This window comes from Diabrotica undecimpunctata, chromosome 5, assembly GCF_040954645.1.
Source record: "Diabrotica undecimpunctata isolate CICGRU chromosome 5, icDiaUnde3, whole genome shotgun sequence".
NCBI classification, from domain to species: Eukaryota; Metazoa; Arthropoda; class Insecta; order Coleoptera; family Chrysomelidae; genus Diabrotica; species Diabrotica undecimpunctata.
Window position 1 is genome coordinate 17,147,069 of NC_092807.1, and position 17,500 is coordinate 17,164,568.

The 17,500-nt window shown below is 33.7% G+C and overlaps 1 protein-coding gene across 4 annotated transcripts in view; it reads right to left on the reverse strand.

Annotated features, from left to right (window-relative positions):
• LOC140441122 (uncharacterized) overlaps positions 1-17,500 on the reverse strand; it is a 129,811-nt gene that overhangs the window by 41,593 nt on the left and 70,718 nt on the right. For 2 of the 4 annotated variants that reach the window (XM_072531578.1, XM_072531577.1), the window contains exons 1-2: positions 14,065-14,215; positions 7,049-7,245 (exon numbers count right to left, since the gene is read on the reverse strand). The exons of 1 other annotated variant lie outside the window; for it this stretch is intronic. In XM_072531578.1, the coding sequence (XP_072387679.1) occupies positions 7,049-7,245; positions 14,065-14,200 (333 nt within the window). In that variant the 5' untranslated portion in view covers positions 14,201-14,215. Of the gene's footprint in view, positions 1-7,048; positions 7,246-14,064; positions 14,216-17,500 lie in introns of those variants that run through there. One more of the 4 variants, XM_072531579.1, reaches the window with a different exon arrangement.

A 17,500-nucleotide genomic window follows, 5' to 3' on the forward strand; every position in this document is an offset into this window, starting at 1 on the left:
AGAATATCATTTTAAAGAAGGACTTCGACGGAAAGTGCATGCATTTTTCTTTAGACAAGAATTTCCAACATTGGATAAAGTTCTTGTCTCAGTTCGAGATGATAAGGATTACCCAGAAATGAGTCGAAGTACGTTATGGAAACTTTTAAAAGAAATAGGCTTCCGCTGGAAAAAGAATCCCAGAAAGTCTATTTTATTAGAAAGAAGCGATATTGTCATATGGAGAACACATTTTCTAAGAACCATAAAGGAAATGAGAAACCAAAAAAGAAAAATATTTTATCTTGATGAAACATGGATCAACGAGGGTCATACACCAAATAAATTTTGGCAGGATGAAACTGTTACAAGTCAAAGGCACGCTTTTGTAAATAACTTATCTACTGGTTTAAACCCACCATCAGGAAAGGGACGCAGGCTGATAATAGTACACATTGGCAGTTCAGACGGTTTTGTTGAAGGTGGTTTATTAACTTTTGAATCAACTCGTACCGGTGACTACCATGAAGACATGAACGCTGATGTCTTTCAAGAATGGTTCGAACAAATGATAGATCTTCTTCCTAAGAACTGTGTAATAGTAATGGATAATGCAAGTTATCACTCCAGACTTATAGAAGGACTGCCCACAACCAAGTGGTTAAAAAAAGACTTGCAGAATTGGCGGAGTTCAAAAAATATTACGTACCATCCCGGATCTATAAGAAAGGAACTTTATTCGTTGTGTGCCCTTCATAAAGAAAAATTTAAAAAATACGAAATTGATGAAATTGCCAAAAATCGTGGAATGACAGTACTTAGATCCCCACCATATCATTGTGAATTAAACCCGATTGAACTGGTATGGGCACAGATAAAGAGTGAAGTTTCAAGAAAAAATACCACTTTTAAAATTCATGATGTTAAACAGTTGTTTTTGGAGGCCGTAAATAATGTAAAACCTGAAAACTGGGAAAAGGCAGTAAATCACACTATTAAAGAAGAGGAAAAAATGTGGAAGCTGGACAATATTACTGATAAAATGATCGAGCCAGTTATTATAAATCTTGGTTCTGAAAGTTCATCTTCTGAATCTGATTTGGATTTGTAACAAGTAGCTGTAAGTTTTATATTAATATTTTTATTCATCTATTTAACATACCTTAGACGGTTTTAAAAACTCTTTTTCTCTTTTGTAATTTTTAAAAATTAAAAAAAATGTGAATTTTTTAAAACCCTTTTTAATGTACGCCAGTCAGTTCTAATATAGTGTGTGATAAAAGAGGTCACTTTTGTTTACATACACATAACACTTTATAACACTGAAATAATTCATTTATTTTTTACAATTATTCAAAGTAATTTTTCAATTAATCTTGAGCACGCCCATGGAGTGATCGGAGCTACCAGTTAAAATTATGCTAATTACTCTCTCGTTCATAAAAATAAACTATAAACCCTGGCTATGCATTCACTTATGTCAACATACGTTGATTTTTTCATAATTACGTTAAATCCAGAGGTATCTATGGAAAAATGACATCAAAACACTAATATTGTCATTTAATGTCAAATGTATTTGTAGTATTATAAAGCTTTTTGTCTATTATGGGTTGTACAATGGGTCGAGGTAAAGTTATCGATGAGAAAATTTGTTTAAACATTATTAGATTTTTTAATTCTGGAAAATCCAATTCGGAAATCGCGAATATGTTGCAATTGTCACGCTATAGTGTAAGAAATATAGTCCGAAGATACAAAACTACAGGTTCGGTCGTCACAAAACCTAGAAATGTACGAAAAAGTAAGATGACCGAAGCAGATCGAAGGGCATTAAGACGTATTATAGTGAAAAATCGACGAGCAAATCATATGGAGTTAAGCGTTTTATGGAGTGACGTTATTGGAAGACATGTTTCTAGATCAACATGTCACCGAGAGGCCCACAAATTATGATTTGGTACTTACAAAGTAAGTTTTATAGTTATAAATATTAGTACGAATTGTTTTTAATAAATTTCATTTTATTATAGGCTAAGGAAAAGCCACTTTTAACATTACAACAAAAGAAAAATAGACCAAGATGGTCAAAAGAGCATAAAGATTAGACTCAGTCGTAATGGGATTTAATACAATGGAGTGATAAGTCCGGATTTGAAGTGTGTTGGAGACAGTAAGAATCGCGTCATTCGCAGGAAAAATGAAGCTTTCCATTCCGACTGTCTGAAGAGAAAAGTTAAATTTCCTGCATCTGTCATGATCTGGGGCAGCATGTCGTCTAAGGGTGTGGGAAAGTTACATTTTATCGATGGGATTGTAAACACGGACAAATATTTAAATATTTTAGAAGAATCTCTTTTACCGATTATGGAACACCGTTAAACATCAGTGGAAGATTTTGTCTTCCAACAGGACGGCGCAGGTTGTCATACCTCAAAAGAGTTTAAAATGGATTGAAGACCATGACATAACACTCCTGGAATGGGTTTCTAGCAGTCCCGACTTGTCCCCGATAGAGACTTTGTGGCGCGAAATGAAAAAAGCTTTGAGAAAACATCGTGCCAGGTCCGTCAACGAATTGAAGGAAAAATTGCAAGAAATATGGGATTCATTTACATTAGAATTTTGTCAGAACTTGGTAAAAACTAGGCCTCGAAGAATTGTCGATGTCAATAAAAATTCGTATTTATTCGAAAGAAATATTTTTAAACGAAAATTTTATAGACCCTGTCAATAACAATATAGGCACCCACACCTGAAACTGCCTGCTTCTACAATTTGAACTTCGTGGCGATTGCGAAAACACTACAGTTATTTTATTCCATTATATCAATATCCATGGTTCTGTGAAAATTTGAAATTTCATAAACTTTATGTAGACTTTCATACACATATGTAAAATATCAAATATTTGCATTAAATATGCAAAATATTCCAAACGTAATTGCCTTAGTTTACTGATAGGGTGCATAAAATCCATTTTAAATATTACAGTACATTGTAAACATATTTTACGATAATTGAATTTAGCAAAAATAATATTATTCACCTTGAACATAATTAAGTAAAGTTTTTATAGTTAAAACTTTATTATAGTATCTTAACACGTTCACGACGGCATTAAATTTGTCAGTAACATTTATTGACGTTACCAGATCCCTGTATCTGGTAACACTGTCTACTGTTCGGACGATACCAGACCTATGGGTCTGGTAAACATATCTATAAATAAATTGTTTTCTGTGACTTTGTATTTGAAATTACCTTGAATCTAACACTGCCATCTCATAGTAAACACTCTAATCCATTTCTGGCAGACATAGCACCAGATTCCGATGTCCGGTAAAGTATTTACGGTATATAAAAAATATACTGATACTTATGTGGCAATTTGAAATATTTTACTTTTAAAAAATAAATAAAATGATAGTAATTAATAATTAGATATGTCTATCATTAAAACAAGTAAAGCACAAAGCCGGTTTCTTTCCGCAATTTTCACAAAAAGTGTTTACTTTGGTCACCTTCTTGTCAGCTTCCTTACTTTTCATAGTCTGTCTCAACTTCTTGTAACAATCAACGCAATTTCGTCTATGTTTTCTACCAGGACCTTCTTCTCGTTGCAGACAATGTTTTCGTTTTGATAAGTTGGTTTCAGAAATACACTCATTTTGATTTGAAAGTTGTAATGCTAATTGTTCACGAAATGTTAGCATTGGTATCTTTTTTTCGATGTTTGTTTTATTATAGATAATCCAGCTGTTGATTATTGTAGCACCAAAGATTAGTTCGAAGACTACCTTACGATACCACTTAAGACCTTTTCGTAAGGAAGAATAATAAGCTGCCATTTGGTCACTGTAATCTACACCTTTTTTAGCTTTGTTGTAGTCTTGGATAACTTGCGGTTTAAAAATATATTCCACTGGTTCCTCCCTTGGTTTTGATCTCTTTTTCTTGCCCGTAGTGCAGAAGTTTAGGGTATGCTCAGATTTACTGGATAACATTAATACCGATCTCTTGTCTTGCCAACGGATTACCTTTATATTGTCCTTATTTTTGATGCCAATTATTTCATTTTTCTTTAGTTTCTTTTGAACTATTCCCTTTGGAATACCTTTCCGATTGCTTCTAAGAGTCCCACAATAAAAAGTTTGGCGATCTAATAGATCTTTTGCAAGAGGAATGCCCGAATAAAAGTTATCAGCATATAAAGTTCGTCAGGAATCTAACAAGCTATTCATTAAGGTCACCACAACTTTCTGAGAATGGCTTTTGTTTATCATATTGTTTTCTTTTTCACAGTAAACCATCACTTTATATGTATATCCACTGACGGTACATAGTTTATATAATTTAACGCCATATTTATGGCGTTTGTTTTTTATATATTGCCGCATACTCAAACGACCATGCCATGGTACCATACTTTCGTCTATGACTACATTCCGTCCTGGAGTCATGATTTTCGTAAATCTGTCATTAAGTAAGTCTAAAACATGTCTGATTTTGTATAATTTATCTTTGCTTTCTAGTATACCGTCGTTATTTTGAAAATGTAGATACCGTAGAATTAACAAAAATCTGTCCGTAGTCATAACTGAGGAGATAAACTTATTGTTATAAAGGTCATTTTTGGACCAATATAATCGAATATTAGGGACCTTCACGAATCCCATGCAGATCACGATACTAAAGAATTTTTTAATTTCTTCTTTATTAGTCGGAACCCACTTACTGTTAGATTTTTGTTTGATACTGTGTACACCAATTTCTTGTTCTGCATATCTATTGGTTTCTTGAACAATTAATTCCAAAATTTCAGCTGTGACAAATAGACAAAAAATATCCAACGGGCTCATATTTTCACATTGAATATTTATTTTAGAATCTGTAGGATATTCATCAAAATCTAATTTATCTGTTTCCTGAATGTCAGTCCATACATCTTCCTCAGCATCACCTAAAAATAAAGATAATGAGAATCAAATTATAAGATTCATTTTTCTTCTTACCAATTTCTTTTTCCGATTCATAATTATCAGTTTCTATATCACTGGATACTTCTCGTTCAAATATATGGATTCGTCCCCATCAGAATTGTCGCTATCTTCACTAGGAATGTATTCAGGATCTTCATCAGACAAGTTTTCAAATGGATCACTATCAGATTCACTTTCAGTTTGTATCCAAGCATTTTGGTGCTTGTTTAGCACCATTTTAACCATTTTTTCGCCTCTAGACGACATTTTTATGGATTTTAATAAAAAAACAACAGACTTGTACAATGTTTACTATAATACTAATAACCAGATACGGAGTTCTGGTAAATCCCATAGCGTAAAAAATTTCTTTGTGGGACGTTACCAGGTGCTGGCATCTGGTAACTTAAAACAGAACTAAAATATAAAGCACATCATGACGATTCCGTAGGTACCTATATCATAATATTTAGTTCATAATTAGCCATTTTATCGTTGTCGGCGCTAGCGCAAGATCTCCAAATTTCAGTGCCGGTTGAACGTAAAGTTTATACCAGACCCATGTATCTGGTAGCGGCGTGAACGTGTTAAATAAATGTCACTATTACTATAACTACCTTTTTAACAATTTTAACCAAAAGTTATCTATAATTAAGATTCTTTTAGAATAAGGTTGTTAGAATTTTGAGAACGATTTTCAAGGTAGAAATTCATAAAAATTAATCATCAATTAAATACTACCATAATAGACCGTCGGGTTTCAACAAAAATGCAGCCACGATTTGATCCCTTATGTCTTCTAGAGTACTGAGAGATGAAATCAAGAAGGGTTTTATAGGGAAATCTGCGTGAAAATTGAATTTTCTTTTTTAAAGAAAATCGCATATACTGAGACGATTTTTTCCCTTATGCCATTTTACGAATCGATATTGTTAATAGCTCAGTGTCGGTGATTTTCTTCTTCATGTGACTTAAAAGGTTGTTAGTTTTCACGATATTTTCAGAAAAACAAACCTGATTCAACTCTAAATTTCCTTTTCTTTTAGCTTATCTCATATAAACTTTTCAGTAGGAACACAAAAAGGAATAAGAGACAAAATCGTGGTTGAACTTCGTATTGAAATCCGACAATCACGTTCTACTTTCTTCTACCTTAGCTCTGATATACCTGATTGCATTTTTAACTTTTATTAAATATGTATTTAGTGCAGTGCAGTGAGAAGTTTTTTTGAATAGGGTATATCGCGCATTTTTTTTAATTTCAGAATAACCTTTGTTTTTTGTGCACAATCTAAAAGTTTGTATGTTCATTACTCTAGTGATCAAATGATAATTATTGTACTTTTTGTTCAGCTAACTTGTAGGTATATTTTATTAGATAGTAAGTTATATTACAGAAAATATCAAGATATTTATGCTATGACTGAGGTAATGTCATAACATTATTGTTAATTTTTCCTAACTATTTAACTATTTAAATTCACATTTCAGCTTTACCCAGTTATAAAGGTATTACATCTAATTTCAGGAATATTTGTTTAAAAGATGATTTGTCTAAATTTACATTTTTAATTTTTGTTATTTGCCTTGTTTGAATTATGTTTATAATGCTAATATGTTGACATTCTATATTAAGTTTTACTTGGCTGAACTTTTAAGAAATAAAAATTGTTAATTTATAGCAATTATTTGTTTAATGCTCTCTCACAATCTTCCTTTTTTGGTAACTAATAAGAAGGTAAATCTGACAGGAATTTAGAGCCACAATATAAGGTAAGTGTATTTGCTTCTCTTTTTTTGACTATGTATAGCATTTTAGTTTTTTAGAGAGGTTTAATGTTTCTCTTAATTTTTTCTCTCTCTAAATATACCCCATACTAGATCTATAGACCCACGTCCCAAAGTTCACCGTTGTATTCTTCAAAACACCTGAGCGCCGGTTTGTAAGGTGAACATACTTGCAGCTGCAATTCTCTTTTCTCTATTAACCCCCAACATCCCTTCTAGAGGAGTACCGTTACAACTTTACTATTTAGCATTTTGTTGTCAAGATTTTTTAAGTGCACCATGCATAAAAAGACACTTACCTGTGGCGAACTAACGATTTCAAAACTGTTATCACTCTTACTTTTAAGAGTGATTTTTAGAGGTGGCAACTGAATGCGTTCCAGGACTATACTGGGTTGTCTAATGTGGTGAAAAAGATGCGCGTACAAATAATGCTTACTGGTAAAATTTACACAGCAATCATTACACCGAAGAGAAACAAAGTCTTCTTCAGAATCTGAAAAAGATACATTAGGATTAGCTATTTTGATGAGTCTATAAACGGAAAATAATTTATATTGATAGTATTTCTGTATTAATATCTTAAAAGTAGATTAGTAATAGCAGAAGGTAGCTTAGATACGAGAATAATGTTATGTTGCTCTGTTTTTTGAAACATCAATATTTCATACAAAATCGCAAAATGAATGCGTTGATGATTTTTGCGAACATTTCTGGATCGTTATTGGTGTTTTTTTGTTCCCTTCCTTTAACTTTCGGCCGGGCGCGCCGCAGTAATTTGCTGCGTAAACTCAATTTTTCCAAGTAAAGTGTTAACGAGATATGCATTGTACGTGACCTTTTTAAAATGCCTTTATCGGTTAATCCTCAGTCGGTACCTATTATCGTAGGTTAGTTATCATACTTTGTTGTGAATCGAGGCAAACAATTGCTGTAAGGCGCCTGGAGATGAAAGTCGCGCAAAAACTTTTTTGAAATAACTAATATATTATACGTATATTTCGAGAAAATTAAATTTTGTTGGTAAGTAATTTATTTAAAAAAATTAACAATTATATGAAACATATTAGATTATTGTAGAACTCTATATTATATCATATTTTATAATTCTACATTACGCACGTCTCGTAAAAATACAAAGAAAGTGTTAACCCAAGCACGATTAGGGAAATTCTAAATGCTTAAAGCTTGAGGCCAAATTATAGAAATATATTGAGCGATAGATCGCTTGTTATACAAATAAGAAATGGTTATATAAAGTACTACATATTAATAAGTAACATACCAAAAAAGAACACCCAGTAATACTGAATTTGTTACAACTAATTTCTAGGAATATGTTCGATTATGTTAAAACAAAAAACGGTCAGTTGTTTAACCATATCGATAAAGTTGTTTTTGCGACATCGTCTGTTTTTACAAAAAAGTAAGAAAGCGATAGTTGTATTTTGTAGCTAAAATTTTCATTCGAACACCGTACACTACGTTGTGAAGAGTTTGTTTAATCTATTCATAATGTCTACAGTGAGAAGACGAGCCAATTTTTAACAGGTACACAAAGGTACACAAATGTATCAATACCATGGTGGTTTGTTGTCGGGCATGGAATTAGGAAGACCGTACATAAAGATCTAGAGGTACAGGACGTGTCAGAAGAACGGCCCCCCGCCAAGATCGCTGCCTTAGGCCTTTGTATACACGGAACCGTAGTAAACTCACAAGGTCAATTGCAAATCAACAATGAAAAACAATGGCCTATTGTAGCATTTGAAAATTCTTTGGATATGTATTGAAATCACCTCGTATTTGATGAAATATCAAAGAATAATCTTAGTGTATTTCTCTTTACTTTCATACGTATTAAAACACCGAATTCTTCCAATTCATCTTAGCGTCGCCGATTAAAATAAACCATTTTTAGAGTTGTTTATATCACGGACGCAAATTCTTTGATCGAAACCGCTTAATATTCTGCGTTTCAAATAAATATTCCAGTTTATATGTTTGAGGCCACTGTCAAAGGCAGTTGGTTTCGGTGTTAGTACGAATTTTTCTTTGAATTCGTAATGTTTTTTTTTCGTTTTTCGTCTTTTCTCATGGGAAAATGTGCAGTATAGTAGCAGTATGGAGTTTTAAGTGCAGTTAATGAGGTTGAAATGGGTAACTAGAGTGGGCAGACGTTTTAGTGTGTCGGTAAAGAGACCAGCAAAAATTTGTCGAAAATAGTGAAATATACTCTATGTAATATGTCAGTTTAGAAAAGAGTCATCACTATTTCTAATTTTTTAAGTACCTAAGGGATTTGTGTTGCCTGCAACAATTTCAAAAGATAACCACATGTTGCCGTTGTGTCCAGTTTTATATATTCCTGTCTTTTAAGAAGCCCAGCCCAAAGTTTGTGTTCCAAACTTTCAACCTCAAGTTTTTATTTGTCCTAAGAAGTCGTCCCAGAGTATCCCTCATAATTTGGAGTTGTATTTGATCGTGTTGCAGAGAGTTCAACCCCAGTTATATTTCCAGTTATGGTTTCAGAAATTTAAAGTTGAACCTTGAAATTCGGGTAAATTTTTAAGTGATTAAATTTTAAAGTAAAGACAGAGTTAAATTTTTAATAATAAAATATTGTAAAATCTTAGGGTGTGGTTATGCTGTCAATCTAATTGTTCTTTGTCATCAAAATTAAATGTTGACATATGACAGCTAGCCTTTAATTTGTTGTGACATTTTTTATTTTTTGTTGGTTTGTAGAAAAGGTTAACCTTTATGGGATTTTCATTTTAAAAAGATATCTTTAATTGTGATAATCTATTTCTGCTAGTTATAAATAACCTAATAACAGTTTTGTAAGTTTTGTAACAATTCCCACTTGTGAGTTTGTAAACAGATAGGATATATGTAAGTTTTGTTTTATTTTGGTATAAACCCATGTAATTATAAATATCATAATTACTTCTGCTTATCCGTATATGTAACTGTTTGTTTGAGACAGAAATAAATGTTTATTTCATTTCTCTGAACTATTTTGTTTGCTTTATATTAGAATAATCTCCTAACCCTTTGATGTGTTTTTATTTTAGGGATATTTTTCCTAAATCCAGCACGTTTAGGATTCTTTGAAGCGGCGTCCTCCTTTCAAATAGCTAGAAGTCTTTTTCTTGCTGTCTCTATTTGCTCAGTTGTCCAGGAGATTTATGTAAGTATCTCTTTGTTTCATTTTTTTGGTAGTTGTCCCAATCCGACCCCTTGTCATTTAACTTATCCACGACCCCAGCTCTCCAATTAACCCCTGAGTGCCGTCCGCACAAGTATCGATTTGTTTTGCTTGCCCAATCTACATCCCCATAATTTCAGTCCCAAATTTTCTACCCCATATAATCTTACCCAATGGTAGGCAAAATATTTTCGTTACACTATTAAAATGCGAGCTGTTTCTTACAGGATCAGAAGTTTTGAACTTATTTCATACCGTCCTCAGCTGGTCCTTCCTCTCACTTACTTAAAGTCCTAAGACCTAAGTAATAGACTGGCATGATGCAGAGAACACATCAACCAGGGCATTGAATTAAATACCGTTGGCTTTAGTAATAAATCCAGATTCTGTTTGGGTATGCATAATGGCCGTGCAAGAGTGAGAAAGCGAGATGGTTAAAGATGAGTTCCTTAATTTTCTATAGAAGGGCATGTGCAGCGCACTGTTGGAATTGTGATATAGGAGGTTATTAATTATGGAAGCAAGCCACCTTTGGTATTCCTCAGAGGCAACATAACCGCCACGCGTTACATCCGGGAGGTAGTGGATCCGTGTTTTTCAGTTTTGCCATATACATATAAGGACATATAAGTTATAACAGAAAGGAAACGAAAAGTACAAGTTATGCAGCCGAACGTTATGGCACAATATAATCCTTATATGGGTTATGTTGTCTTAAACGACAACGGAATTTCAAATTATAAGCCAAGGTTTTTGGGGAAAAATTGGTGGTGGACAATGTTGGTGAATTCTTTGGACAATATTATTGTTAATTGCTATAAAATTGATCACGACGTCAACAAATCTCGAATGCCTCTATTAGAATTAAATCATAACCTCCTGAGACCTGATGTCCAATTAAATGGACATTTACGTTTTATATATTTTTTTGGAAAGAACTAAATTTACAGCGCCGAGTCCCACGGTCCATCGTAGTGTATATACAAGTGACCCTGACAACAGCGCGTCGTATTACTGTGACCACATTATAACTTAGTTAACCTGTTAATCTCAAGTGACAAAAATGGCGGGCAGTTATAGAAAAACAATTGATGGTAAGTAGCTAATTTTATTAGATTATTAACCTAAATGTTGCTTAATAACTTAGGATATTATAAATGCATTCATGCGATGTAGTTGTCTTATCAAACCATTTTTAAATTGTTTTTTATCTAAAACGGGGATGTCCTTTTTTATGGACGTCAGGTCCTTAGGCATACATAAAATATTATATTAGACTTTTTTGTTTCAGCTGTGTTTGGTAATAAAAAATATTTAAGACCCGAAGTTGACATTGAAAGACTTCTTGAATGCCTGGAAAATTCAGATATAGACGTTTCAGATTCTGAAAACTCTGATGACGGCTTTGATCCAAATGAAGAATCGTATCAGCCTCAGCAATCAGATTCGGCCCAACATACAGATGATGAACAAGATACAGAAATGCCACCCGAAGATGAATTAGATAACGTGCCACTCAGTGAACGAAAAAAAAAGGAGAACCGAAATACATGGAAAAAAATGGGTGTTTTTGTCCCTCAGCATATAGACTTTACTGGAATTGTCGATACAGTCTACGAGAGGCAAAATTGGAAAGTTGAAAACTATGTCGGTATGTATTTTGATGATTCAGATTTTGAGAATATTTGTAATTGTACAAATATTAAATTTTTGCAAGAAAAAGGAAAACCTTTGAACGTTACTCTAACGGAGGTGAAAACATTTTTTGGAATATCTATTCTAATGTCCTGTCTGAATTATCCACAAATTAGAATGTTTTGGGCTAAGACAACAAAAGTCAACAGCATTGCACAAGCCATGACTCGTGATAGATATTTTCAAATCAGGAGCAACCTTAAAAGTAGTTATTGACGCTGATGTGCCTCAAGATCAAAGAAATGCTGACAAATTATTTAAGATCCGGCCTTTAGTTGACAGAATACGAAGAGGTTGCTTGACACTTCCAAGATACAATGAGGTTGCTGTGGACGAACAAATGATACCTTTTACGGGCGTGTGTTACATGAAACAATTTGTTCGAGGTAAACCTAACCCAGAAGGATTAAAAAATTTTGTCTGTGCCACTCCCAAAGGATTAATATTAGACTTCGATATTTATCAAGGGAAAAATACATTTCTGCAGAATGATGATGATGTTAAGAAGTTAGGTGTTGGTCCATCCGCAGTTATTAAGTTATCTACAACGTTATTAGAAGGAACACATGTGTTCATCGATAGATATTTCACCACCTTACCTTTACTTGAGTACATGTTAAACAAAAATATTTTTTTAACTGGTACAATAATGAGATCCAGAATACCCAAAGCAGTTCATGTAACATCGGATAAGGTGATGACTCGATTGGGTCGTGGTTCATCTGAGCAGGATGTAAGAGCTGATGGAAAAATTAACATAGTCCAATGGTATGATATGAAATCAGTTATGCTAGCGTCAACTGCATTGCAAATAGAACCTTCAGATGAATGTAAGCGGTGGTCAAAAAAGGACTCCCGATATATTGAGGTACCTAGACCAAACATTGTTAAAAAGTATAATGAATGCATGGGGGGAATATATTTAATTGACAGGATGATAAGTTATTATAGAATGGGAGCTAGAAGTAAAAAATGGACAGTCAAAACCATTTTTCACTTATTTGATCTTGCGATTGCCAATTCTTGGATTCTATACAGAGATGACCATAAGCAACTTGGTGATGCTAATAAAACCGTTATGAAGTTCCTGGAATTTAAAATAGCTGTTTCCGAGTTGCTCCTTAAAGACAACATTTCTGAAAATTCTGATTTTGGGAACACTTCAACATTAGTAACTAGAAACAGTTCCAATCCTAGACCATCACTTCAAACTTCTACTAAAAGAAAGATACAGCACATTCCTGCAATGGCATCCGAGTTAAAAAATTCTGTTAGATGCAAGCTTCCAGGTTGCAAGGGTAAAACAAAAGTTTATTGTGAATCATGTGACATATTTTTATGTTTAACGGGAAATAACAATTGCTTTAAACAGTTTCATTTATAATAATTTTGTATTGATGCGATCCTGATGTCCTTTTGAATGGACATAATTTTTTTCATATTTAACAACAAAATAAAAATTTAGAAAAATTTACATGTGTTTTTATAATCAACATCATACGAATTTTACTATTTAATCAAAAAAAAAAACAAAAAGAATCAGCTCAGGTCTCAGGAGGATATAATATTCCTTACCATGTAATCAAAACTTTAAACAAACCAGTTGCGCGAAATATTCCGGGAGTACTGGAAGAAGTTCGATTCGATAATTTCGCACATGTACCTGCGAATCATCCATCACAAGTAAGAAGGCGGTCACAAACATACAGTTCACATGTGCGTTGAATGTAATGTTCATCTATATGTATCTTGCTTAAACAATTTCATCAACTGTATTTATTTAAAATTTATGTATTTTGCCAGTGGTGCATTTTGGAAAAATCAATAAAATTAAACATTGAAATATTGTTTTAAATTTATCTGACTTCCACCATATTTATATGACAGTAGTTTACAAAAAGAACCCACTCAAGCCATCATAAAATTATTATTAGAGTACCCGTTAAATATGGGTTAAATGAAAAAAAAGTTGTCTTTTGTGTACTTAGTTAGTTATTATTATAAAAGTATTATTAATTGCGCAAGTCTAATGATATCTGTAGTGGCTATGCAGATCTAAAATCATGTGAAAAACAAGAAGGATTACGACACGTGCAGCAAGTCAGTCTTTAATAACGTGATCCAATGCAAAGTCATATTATTATCGGTGAATAACAAGCAAACTTAGTCTATACCTGATAAGATACTGACTCTAAAGCTCCACTTGGAAAGTTACAAGTAAAATCGGGGTCACATTCTTCTTGTTGCGTTTCCTTCACCTCAATATTTATTCACTGTATTTAAGATCATCTGAACACTTAAATACTAGCATTATTCAGGATAAAGAATGAAAAAATTAAGCGAATATGTAGATATGTCGAAAAACGAATGTTGATTTGATGGATACATAGAAGTTATATATTAACTTACATGCTTTCTCTATGTCAGGAGTAATATCAACACTACGAGTTTTTACCGAATTATAAACAGTTTGAACTTTTCTCTTTCCATCAGGCGAAGAATGCGTGTTCTTTACCCATGGACGCCACATACTTAAATCAAACATGTTAGTTCCATTGAAAAGTTTGTAACGAACTAAACATCTCAAGCACTTGATAAATTGATATTCTTAATATTTCTCCTAAGGGTACTTAAATTGAACAACATTATTGATAAATATGGTGATAAATCCACTCGAAAAATTGTTTGTATATAAATCATTCCAAACGTGCTTAATTTGAGCACGTTAATACATTGCAGAGATGTCTGATTATCACGGGTTCAAAGTATGCTATTAAAAATTCCAGGTAAAGTATTTTGTTGAAGTTCAATGTTGACAATCAAAGGTTGTTAATGGAATACTAAAAATAGTATATATCTAGAGTGCTTCCGAAGATTATTTAATTTGAAGAAATTAATAGGATTCCCAGCCCAGTTCAAGCAGCATGAATGTTTTTTCGAAATTAACGAGATAAAGCTTCAGAACTCTACAGCTGAACAACAAGTGGTCAATTTATACTGCAAGTTTGATATCTGCTTATCGGGAGAAATAGAGAAAAAGTTTTCAAAAATCATACCATCCTCATCATCATGCAAGTCAAGGTGATTAAAAATAATATCATCTGGAATCTTATTAGATTTCGAGCAATGCTTTCCTCGTATGTCCAATGGTGTTACGCCTGTTGTTTTTAGGCTCTTTTGTAAATTCTGTACTCTTTTGGCCATGATGCCGTGAACGGATAGAAATGCTTTATAACATACAGGTATTTCTACTACCTGCTCATTTCTTACTACTCTTACCTTCTAAGTATACGAAAATGTGTGAAAATCTGCTTTAGCTTTGGTCATTTTAGGCCTATGGCGCATGATAGGACAGCATACTATCAGTCCACAAAGATACATTGATTCTATATCATGTAATGAGAGCAGGTTGGACTTAGATCTTGTCTTTCACTTAAACTTATGTTTTTAAAGCACTTAAGTCTTAACCCTCCGTTAGTCGCGCGGTCTACGATCGTAGACCACTCCCCTTTTAAGTGGTGGCCAATTCCATAAAACTGCGCATGCGCCCCCACACCGCTTAGTAGCTGTCACTAATACTTCCAACTGACTCTTCAGTATCCTAAACGCCGCCGATCTGTTTGCATTATTTTTTTACCATTATTCAAAGAGCACTTGGTCTACAACCGTAGACCACGCGACTAAACGCGTTACAGTTTTTAGTTTACCTGATAATATAAGTTTTTATCTGTAAAATAGTTTCCCTCCTCCTCCCAAGTGCCTTCTCTGTTGAGGTTGGCGATCAATATGGCAAATTTCTCTCTGTTACTTGATGAATTAATTCATTTCCTTTTGTGTGGGTCCAATCAGTACTCAGTACTTCTTCATTCGTAGTTCTGCTGGTCCAGCTTATTCTTACATTCGGCGGTACATCCACATTTCAAATGAATTTAATTTGTTGACGTCATACTGTTTTAATGTCCACGCATGTCCAAGATGCTCTAGGGAGCGAAAGTACTTGGGCAAGATTTAATTAATAAATTGTATTTAATATCTGCCTTTAATTTTCAAAGTTCATAAATAAACATGTTTTTAACCATTTTTGTTAAATTTGTCTAGGGATCTTTGCGTAAAGTAATTCATAGAAATCTCATACTAACAGGTGCCGAAGGTCAACTGACAGAAAGTTTTCGATCCGACTTCCAACTTCACCATTCACGCTCCCACTTCGTTGTCAGTCGGACCTTCAAGTCGTCCCTCTAGATGTTGTCGCCAAGGTAACCAATCACGACAAAGATTGTTACTTTGGCCGGCCAACCACAGCGCTCGTTATTAACTACGCTGTCATTGGCCTCTCGGCGGAAGATTGCTGCAAATTCTCAAACACGATGTGTATAAAAGAGCAGCACATCTTCCGATCGGGATCAAGTCGTCATACACTACTAGCCCCGTTAGATCTTGTTGGCTCGGTGTGCTACCACGCTACTTTGAGTTTTATTATTTAACCAATATCCTGCTATCGTCGACGACGTCGAATCCAAGAATAATTATCCAATTTAGAAGTTAAATTATTAAGAGTACGAGAACCGGTGTGTCGACTACAAAACGCTTCCTGACAGTAGAACACGACTTTCTGAGATAGAAAAGACATTGGTCTTAGAACTATTTCAAATTGTGTCGAACTGACCACAACGTTATTTGCGCCTGTCACGGTAAAGAGCGAATGAAAGCCCCGACGGGGACTTGTAATTGCTTTTCCGATCTACACGATCTACGGTCTACACGAAGTGAGACAAATATTAAGTCATTGTAAAAATATTGTCTCTAAGAAAGCTCGAACTGTTAGAGAATTCTGATTGCCGGTGTCCCGTCATCTACCACAGAGGCTCGGCGGAGCTTCTCACCCGTAGAGGCCGGAATCCCAATTTAACTCCACGAAACGAAGATGGACTCTCGAAACTTGAGATCCTCTTCAAGAGGTCGTAGTTCAAAATGGCGTACTTGGCGACAATGTTCCGACTCGTACCACTAGTCCAACTAATCCAACCAGCTCACTCACGGTCCGATTTCAGATCCAACTGCGGAAGTTGGACCACTAGTCGGACTAAAAATCGGAACGTGAATGGCCTGTTTAACCAAAAGAACGATATTTAGTATTGCGTACCAGTTAAAACTGGTTAGTGTTTCGAGTTTTTTTGAAGTACTTACTTATGGCAAAATAAATCAAAAACCGTATTAGTAAAAACGTGTTTATGGAAACAGAAAATATTTTTATATTTCTGCAAATACTGTGCTTGAGATACGTGAAATTCTTTGCCGATAAGATTCGCTTGTTTTCAAAAAGAATGAATGACGTGTACAAATTCAACGATACTTTTTGCTTAATTTATTTATAGATTATATATTAAAATAATTAAAAAAGATAATACACATTATGTTCCTAACTCATTTATTAAAATATGTATTTTATATTAATTTTACTAAATTTAATTTGACATTGGGAGGAGAGAGTAATTAATTACTCACGTGCCCAATCTTTAAACAAACAGTTTTTACATTAATTTTTATGTAGGACTAAAATTAACTATGACTGCAGAACTAAATGATGACTATTTCATAATAAAAAATACCAAAATAAAAGATTTCTTATACAAAAATGGACAGATATCCTGCGAATTGATTTTATAAAACTATTTAAAGAATATTGGAAACTGTTATATTCATTGAAGAGATTCTGAAACTGTTTTCCTGTGGCATGTTTAACAGTGGTGCGTTTTCGAACCACTTAAGGCCCGTTTTCACACTACGTCTTATTGTATGTTTTGTGGGTCATATAAAACGTACGACAAAATGTACGTTTTGTCCA